At 38.1% G+C, this 9,513-nt stretch overlaps 2 protein-coding genes across 2 annotated transcripts; both read left to right on the top strand.

Moving 5' to 3' along the window:
- The first annotated feature begins 1,152 nt into the window (after positions 1-1,152).
- LOC129869015 (interferon alpha-3-like) lies at positions 1,153-2,143 on the top strand. Its single transcript, XM_055943452.1, has 5 exons — positions 1,153-1,278; positions 1,374-1,460; positions 1,593-1,742; positions 1,839-1,931; positions 2,036-2,143. Exons 1-5 carry the CDS (start codon positions 1,153-1,155, stop codon positions 2,141-2,143), a joined length of 564 nt encoding a protein of 187 aa, XP_055799427.1.
- A 6,001-nt stretch (positions 2,144-8,144) lies between these two features.
- LOC129869006 (interferon beta-like) lies at positions 8,145-9,125 on the top strand. The gene is made up of 5 exons (XM_055943439.1): positions 8,145-8,270; positions 8,370-8,456; positions 8,588-8,737; positions 8,823-8,915; positions 9,018-9,125. The coding sequence occupies exons 1-5, from the start codon at positions 8,145-8,147 to the stop codon at positions 9,123-9,125; spliced, it is 564 nt and encodes a 187-aa protein (XP_055799414.1).
- Positions 9,126-9,513: the final 388 nt, after the last annotated feature.

The raw sequence follows: 9,513 nt of genomic DNA, 5'->3' as shown, positions 1-9,513 counted from the left end.
ATGTATATTGTTTCAAACAATGTCATAATAAAAGTACATTTTGGGTTCTGTTGAAGTAAGACAGGTGAACGAAGCTCATTAGGCATTTAAAAGAGATATATTCTTCAGAGAGTCAATAGGTAGCCTGTGTATCATTCATTTAAAAGTCAAAATGGTATGTAGCAATCGCAGAAATGTCCCCTTTAACAAAGCATATCCAAGACGATGAAAAGTAGTATTATTAGGAATTAGGATTTAGGTATTTTTCTAATAAGCCTACGATAACGTTATCACAACACATTGGCACATTGGTTTATTTATAGGAATATCCCTGCTAGTCTCTCGAAAGTAATAAATAGCCAAATGATAATGTTAGCCTCATTATTCAGATACGGACGTCATAAAATGCTGCTTAACTTCTATTTAATCATCAGTTATTATCAAGAGTTTAATTCAAATATATAGACATGAATGGGATTAAAGACAGAAGATCCAAACAGAACGAGATCATATTAAATCATCATCTCTCACTCCCTCACTCTCACTACGCACGCAGACACAAACAAACACACAGAGAGAGAGGGAGAGGGAGAGAGAGAGAGAGAGAGAGAGAGAGAGAGAGAGAGAGAGAGAGACAAACAAACAAACAAGCAAATAAAGAGGTCAATAGCATTCATTGTAAAGTTAAGGGGTTGATATTCTCTCTCTGTCTCTCTCTCTCTCTCCTTCTCCCTGTCTTAGAAATATTTGAGCGTGCACAAGGCCAGCTATGAGTTACATTTATTACACCTACGTAGACCAAGTGCCTCCTATGTAGGACCACTCGAAACACGATGAGAGGGAAGTGGAGCACACGAAAAGAGAGATCCGGTCTTGCGGTTCACTAGGCAAAACTTTCCCAAATTCATTCATTTTAACTCCTAATTTAGCGAGACACCCTTTCACTTTTTGTACATCCTTTCAACCATCACTATTTAAATGAATCCGCAGATATGGGATCAGAACACAAACCACATTGTGACTGGAGGAAATTTGCAGCATACTGGCAACAGGTGAGTTCCAACATGCTATCATTTGATAATTGCTTCAGGATTCAATTAATGAATTATTTTCAGGATGATTATATTCAACTAACAATGATCATCTGCTGCAGATCATCTAACTACAATAAGAATGGCACTTCAGACTATCACTTGGATGAGCGCCTTCCTCTGCCTCGCGCAAGTTTCCTCCATGCCCATGCCTTGCCAGCTACAAGGACAGCTGGTGCGAATAACCCACAACCTACTGAGAGACATGGTACATTTTTAAATTACTTTTGTCTTGAGAAGTATTATCCAACTATGTTTAACTGAATAGCTCAACGTGAATGCTGTGTTTTCTCTTTCTTTCAGGGGGGACATTTTCCTCTGGAGTGCCTGCAGGAGAATGTCTTCATGGCATTCCCAGCCACCACATTTGCAACCTCCGGCGCGCCACAGGTAAGGGCAAGCGAGCATATCCAAGTGTTCTTTCCAGCATTGACAGACTATTTGCAACCGTTAGGATTAGAAAGTAGAAAACTTTAAACTACCATTTATGTTATTTGAAATTATTGTTGTTGTCCGTTTCAGTTGAGCAGCAGTGGTGCTACGGCTATTTATGAGACATTGAAGAACATCGACACATTGTTTGGAGCTGACGACCTTCCTACTAAGTGGGACCAACAGAAGTTGGAGAATTTTCAGAATATTGTATACCGCCAGATTGAAGAGAGCAAATGTGTGAGTTACTATGCCAACACAGATAGCTTAACTGTTTAATTGTGGTATTGTGGCATTTTTATTATTATTCATCGCCTGCTTTTTTCTTTCTGGCAGATGATGGTCAGTGTGGATACAAGTGATTATCTCATCAGGGCAGAAGGACTGAAGACGTACTTTGGGAACATTGCAGCAGTCCTAAAAGAAAAGGTAGACTATAGGTTAAACACAAATAGACACATTGTTTTAATAATATCTCTACATTGGACAATATTACCCTCCATTGCCCTAACAGTTTATTTTTATTTTCACAGAATTTCAGTTACTGCGCCTGGGAAGTGGTTCGAAAAGAGCTCCTGTACACCCTACAGTTCATTCTGGAACACAACTCTGATAGCCTTCTGTGGGCCAACAGAACATGAATTTGAACTTTGAACTTGCACTTTCTTACAATTGTGTTTTACAATTGTGCTTGATTTTAAAAGCCTACTGTTCTACAATCATATAATGTGCAATGTCAAACAGCAGTATTATTCATGTATTTATTTATTTATGTATGCCTATTCATGGATGTATTTATTTATCTATTTGAAAAGCGTGCCCATTGTTGCTCCTCGTTAAATGTTAAGTTAATAAACATTTATATACTTTTAAATATTGTTAATTTGTGTGCTCATTCTGTAGCCCAGTCTGTCGATGTGTGAACATTCATATTTGTATTAAACATGCTCAGGTCACATGGATGTCAGTACAATTAGTCCTATATCCTACTAATCCATTAAGGAAAGCCCTAAAAACAAGTCAACTGTTTCTTCTCAAAATGTAGTTATTATTCAAAAGCTTTTTGTCAATTAAGTGTGTTTTAGCACTGGACAGGGCGGGCCTGTTTTGTTGTACTCTGCGCTCCAATACGATTTCCGTTCCGACCATGGACATCCTATTACATTATTATAATTCCCAATTCTTTGGTTCCAACCCCCTCTATGAAATTGCTTTCCACAGTCAATAACGTAATCGGAACAATATTAGCCGAATAGAGCCGAATAACAGTGTGAATTCAGTGTGAATTCACTAAAGCAAGCCCAGCTGATTTAATCCCCACCATTGTTTCACTTAGTTGTCATAATTATTCACCAAATGTACATTATCCCAGGGGCGTTGAAAGACAAAATGTAAGTAACCGAATTTCTGTCCCTCTTACTGCCCAGAATGCCTCTGTTGATCCTACAGCTATTGTCTTTTTTAAATTATTATTATTATATATATATTTAACCTTCATTTAACTAGGCAAGTCAATTTATAACAAATTCTTATTTACAGCTCTGTATTTTCCGCTGACTACCCCACCACCACAGAAAGCACTGAGCTAGGCCATGTTTGTGTTCAGCTTTATTAACTCAATAATTACTTATTTTTTATATTGTTTACAAACTGATATGTGACACGTATTAATGCCAAAATAACATGCAAAACAAGCAACAACCAAAAAAGGTAACATTTTTAAAAACTTTTTTTGCTGTTGTAGTTAAAACAGATGGGGCTCAAAACAGATGGAGTTCTGCCCCACCTGCACTGATAACCGGTCGCCACTGGGTGGGTCCAATATCAAATGCCCTCGAATAGAGGCTAAATTAGTCTGAGCAAAAGTTCTACATCACCACAAATAGGATGCATTTCGCTGCCACAAATCACATATGAAACTGGGAACTTCCAAGCGCCGTTGTGCTGTCGTAGGATGCGTTGACGCAGCACCTGCTGTGATTGAGGTGACTGAAAAAATGTATATATATATACACATTGTATGCTATCCAGGAACACAGCGCATGTGTATAGGAGATCACGCGAGTGGAGGTTCCCGACAACCTGGTGCAGTTCAATAAATTTCTCGACAGCAGAGTCAAGACGTGAGGAAGAAGCGGTCTTTTGGAGAACCACATAATCATCATTGGAGACATGTGACATGTTTCTGAGACTGGCTAATTGATTGATAGCTTATCTTTTTACTGACTGAATTATTTATTTATAAACATGGGTTGACTGATATTTATATGTGAAGGCTATGTATTTATTCCTTTATAAGGAATTATGATTAAGGTCATTTTCTAATAAACCTCCGATTATGTTATCACAACACATTGGCAAATTGGTTCATTCATATAGGCCTGCTAGTCTCTCCCAACGACAAACTATTCAAATGTTAATGCTAGCCTGATTATTCAGATACAGATCTCATAAAATGATGGTAGTTGTCTATTTAATCATCAGTTATTACCAACGGTTTAATTCAACTGTATAGGATGCAGAAGATGCAAACATGAAGTGATCATATTAAGTTTTGTGTGGCTCAGCTGGTAGAGCACGGTGCTTCCAGTGTCAATGCTGTGGGTTCAACTTCCACGGGGGACCAGTGAAAACATAGTAAAACTGTATGCACTCACCACTGTAAGTCGCTCTGGCTAAGAGCGTCTCCTAAATGACAAAAATGTAAATCATCATCTCACAGAAAAGGAGATACCGGTTGACTGATATTATTTTATTTATTCACAATAACATTGAATAAAAAATAGATGAATCTTGTTTTCATATGCATATAGAGTTGAAGTCGGAAGTTTACATGCACCTTATCCAAATACATTTAAACTCAGTTTTTCACAATTCCTGACTTTTAATCAGAGTAAAATTCCCTGTTTTAGGTCAGTTAGGATCACCACTTTATTTTAAGAATGTGAAATGTCAAAATAATAGTAGAGAGAAGGATTTCTTTCAGCTTTTATTTCTTTCAGCTTTTATTTCTTTCATCACATTCTCAGTGGGTCAGAAGTTTACATACACTCAATTAGTATTTGGTAGAATTGCCTTTAAATTGTTTAATTGGGTCAAATGTTTTGGGTAGCCTTTCACAAGCATCCCACAATAAGTTGGATGAATTTTGGCCCATTCATCTTGATAGAGCTGGTGTAACTGAGTCAGTTTTGTAGGCCTCCTTGCTCGCACACACTTTTTCAGTTCTGCCCACACATTTTCTATTGGATTGAGGTCAGGGCTTTGTGATGGCCACTCCAATACCTAAACTTTGTTGTTCTTAAGCCATTTTGCCACAACTTTGGAAGTATGCTTGGGGTCATTGTTCATTTGGAAGACCCAATTGCGACCAAGCTTTATCTTCCTGACTGACGTCTTGAGATGTTGCTTCAATATATCCACATCATTTTCCTGCCTCATGATGCCATCTATTTTGTGAAGTGCACCAGTCCCTCCTGCAGCAAAGCACTCCCACAAAATGATGCTGCCACCCCCGTGTCTCACGGTTGGGATGGTGTTCTTCGGCTGGCAAGCCTCCCCCTTTTCCTCCAAACATAACGATGGTCATTATGGCCAAACTGTTCTATTTTTGTTTCATCAGACCAGAGGACATTTCTCCAAAAAGTATGATCTTCGTCCCCGTGTGCAGTTGCAAACCGTAATCGGGCTTTTTTTTATAGCAGTTTTGGACTAGTGGCTTTTTTCCTTGCCGAGCGGCCTTTCAGGTTATGTCGATATAGGACTCGTCTTACTGTGGATATAGATACTTTTGTACCTGTTTCCTCCAGCATCTTCACAAGGTCCTTTGCATTTTTTCTGGGATAGATTTGCACTTTTCGCACCAAAGTACTTTCATCTCTAGGAGACAGAACACGTTTCCTTCATGAGTGGTATGACGGCTGCGTGGTCCCATGGTGATTATACTTGCGTACTATTGTTTGTACAGATGAACGTGGTACCTTCAGGTATTTGGAAATTGCTCCAAAGGATGAACCAGACTTGTGGAGGTCTACAATTTTTTTCAGAGGTCTTGGCAGATTTCCCCATGATGTCAAGCACAGAGGCACTGAGTTTGAAGGTAGGCCTTGAAATACATCCACAGGTACACCTCCAATTGACTCAAATTATGTCAATTAGCCTATCAGAAGCTTCTAAAGCCATGACATAATTTTCTTGAATTTTCCAAGTTGTTTAAAGGCACAGTCAACTTGGTGTAAATAAACTTCTGACCCACTAGAATTGTGATACGGTGAATTATAAGTGAAATAATCTGACTGTAAACAACTGTTGGAAAAATGACTTGTGTCATGCACAAAGTAGATGTCCTAACCGACCTGCCAAAACTATAGTTTGTTAACAAGAAATTTGTGGAGTGGTTGAAAAACGAGTTTTAATGATTCCAACCTAAGTTTATGTAAACTTCCGACTTCAACTGTATTCATTGAGTCATTCTTTCATGCATTCATTTGTTTATAGTCATACTTTTTTAGAAGGGGAAGCCTGCAAATCAAACAACAACAAAGCCTTACCCCGCCACTGTTTTGGTAAATAGCAAAGGGATGGGGTTGAAGAAAAGTAGCAACTGTCAAATTCATAGAGAGATCAGGATGCAAGTGTCGGACCATCAATGAAATCAAAATGAGACTACAGTTTTAACCACATTTTGAGGATTTAAAGTATTTGCTTACAATTAGCTAAATTATTTACAAACAACGGAGTAAATAAAGCTTAGAATTTGGGTTCTGATGGGGTGCGACAGTTGAACTATGAGGCGTTTATAAGTTATATATATGTCTATTCTTCAAGAATCAATAGCTATATATAATTCATTTAAAAGTCCCAAATTGTAAGTACCAACCGCAGATGATCCCTTTAACGTAGCATGTCCAGGAGGATCGCATGTTGTAGTATGTCTATTAGGCCGTTTGAAATATTTGACGTCATTTTCTGACAAACCTACGCTAAGGTTATCACAACACATTGGCAAATTGGTTTAATCAGATAAGTAATGACAAGATATTAGCATTTTTATTCAGATGATAAAGACATATAGAGGTCTACAGCATTCATTGTACACTTTCAAAATTAAGGGTTCAACAAGGGTTCTTTCTCAGAACCTCAAAGTTCTTAGAATACGCTTATGGTTCTTGGCACTGAAAATGACCCCCAAAAAGTTATTCCAAGAACCCTATAGGAGGAAACTAACTGCCCAACTGAAACATATGGATTTGAATTGGAAAGGACAGCAGGTGCAGACGCTTAACTGAAACATGTAAAGATCTCCTCCTTTAAGGTAAGGTTTGTCCCTTGTATGATCTAAATTGATTTTGTTTTATGATGACACCATCTATCTTTGAATTTTTGTGCAAATCTTTAAAAAAAAAAAAAAAAAAAAAAAAAAAATGGACACACTTCTATGGATATCAATCAACAAAGAGGTAAGACTATGTAGGCTATAAAAATATGTTGAAGGCTAGCTGTATTGGGTTCAGATGACTGAACTGCTCACCTTTGGGTTCATGTCTGCAGGTATACAAATGAGGAGGCATACAAGGTAATCACATTGACCATCCTCCCCCTCTACCTCTTCAATGAATATCCCAAAGGTATGTTTATGAAAACCATTACCAACGTTTTTTCCCCCTCATTCATTTTCATCACAAAAACCAAGGTATGAATTCTGTCGTGTGCACGTTCTGTTAATCATCTGCATATCTACTGTTTTGTGGATTCACGGACTTCACCCTCCCTCTGATGAATAAAACAGGAAACCTGTTCGATCACCATGCTCTGCAAAATCATTCTGGCTATGGATACGGAGAACATCGACACATTAACATCAACACGTCAGAGAATATACCCATTGGACTTGGGGTCCTGCTGGGAGATGACCTCATATTTAGATTTTTTTATTCTGCTTTGCCTCTAAAATCATAATAAACAAAGAGAACTAAAATATGGTGTAATTGTTGTTATTGTTATGCAAATTATAATTTGTATTAATAATAATAGGGGGGGGTAGTTAAATTAACCCCAAAAGGTTGTTCAAAAGGTTCTTTGAGGATCCATTATAAGGGTTTCTTTGAAGAACCATTTTTATAGGGGTTTCACCACAGTTTCAATCTGAAGAACCCCTAAAGGATACTCGAGAAACCTTTTCTTTTTAGATTGTATAGTTCAGGGTCGATATTCTCTCTCTCTCTCTGTTTTAGCAATGTTTGAGCCTTCGCAAAGCCAGGTGACTTACATTGTTTAGACCTAGCCTACTGAGGACACATTAGGCACATGATGAGAGAGAAGTGGAGGATACGAAAAGGGAAATCCGGTAGTCCTATAGCGGTTTTCACTAGGCCAAACTTTCTCAAATTCATTAATTTTATACACCTAGTGAGACCCCCTTTCACTTTTTGTTCATCCTTTAAATTCTCACAATTTAAGTTAAGCCGCAGATATGGGATCAGAAAACAAATTCTGACTCTGGAGGAAATGTGTACTGTCCTGGCAACAGGTGAGTCAATATATCATTTGATCATTGCTTCAGGTTTCAACGAATGAATCATTTTCAGGATTATATTCAACTAACAATGATACTCTGTTACAGGTCATCTAGCTACCCCAAGAATGGCACTTCAGACTATCACTTGGATGAGCACTTTCCTCTGCCTCGCGCAAGTTTGCTCCATGCCCATGCCTTGCCAGCTACAAGGACAGCTGGTGCGAATAACCCACAACCTACTGAGAGACATGGTACATTTTTAAAATTACTTTTGTCTTGAGAAGTATTATCCAACTATGTTTATTAACTGAATAGATCAACCTGACTTCAGTGTTTTCTATTTCTTTCAGGGGGGTAATTTTCCTCTGGAGTGTCTGCAGGAGAATGTCTTCATGGCATTCCCAGCCACTGCTTTCACAACCTCCGGCGCGCCACTGGTAAGTGCATGGGCGCATATCCAAGTGTTCTTTACAGCATGAAATAGTATTCGCAAATGTTAGGATTAGAAAGTAGAAAACCTTAAACTGCCATTGATGTTTTTAGAAATTTTTGTTGTTGTCCGTTTCAGTTGAGTAGCAGTGGTGCTAAGGCTATTTATGAGACATTGAAGAACATCGACACATTGTTTGGAGCTGACGACATGCCTACTAAGTGGGACCAACAGAAGTTGGAGAATTTTCAGAATATTGTATACCGCCAGATTGAAGAGAGCAAATGTGTGAGTACCTACCTATACCAGTACAGATAGCTTAACTGTTTAAATGTGGTATGTTGACATTTGAATTATTTTCTTCTTATGTCAGATGATGGGGAGCGTGGATACATGTGATTATCTAGTCAGGGCAAAGGTGCTGAAGACATATTTTGGGAACATCGCAGCTGTCCTTAAAGAAAAAGTAGGGTACAAGCAAATACACTATAATGGAAATCACTGTTTTGATAATATCTCTATGAATATTAGCCTACATTTCCCGAACAGTTCATTTTTATTTTCACAGAATTTCAGTTACTGCGCCTGGGAAGTGGTTCGAAAAGAGCTCCTGTACACCCTACAGTTCATTCTGGAACACAACTCTAATAGCCTTCTGTGGGCCAACAGAACATGAATTTGAACTTGCCGAACTGATTTACATACTGTACTTGATTTTGATTGCACATTACATAATTGTAGAATGGTAGGCTATGTCAAACTGCAATATAAGGCATTTATGATTTTATCTATCAAGGTTATATATTTATTTACATATTTATTTGAAAATCGTGCATACTGTTGCTGTCAAGTAAATACAAATGTTTTAATACTTTTAAATATTGCTACTCTGTGTGCTCATTCTGTAGCATCGTGATGCACTTTCTGTCAGTGTGTGAAAGTTCAGATTTGGGTTAAACATGCTCAGGACATTTTTTTACATTTCTTTTTATTTAACTAGGGAAGTCAGTTTAGAACAAATTCGGACGACGCTCGGCCAATTGTGCGCCGCCCTATGGGACTCC

This window comes from Salvelinus fontinalis, chromosome 2, assembly GCF_029448725.1.
Source record: "Salvelinus fontinalis isolate EN_2023a chromosome 2, ASM2944872v1, whole genome shotgun sequence".
In the NCBI taxonomy this organism is placed as follows: Eukaryota; Metazoa; Chordata; class Actinopteri; order Salmoniformes; family Salmonidae; genus Salvelinus; species Salvelinus fontinalis.
The sequence above is the reverse complement of the archived record's forward strand: the minus strand, read 5'-3'. Positions and strand labels throughout refer to the sequence as shown.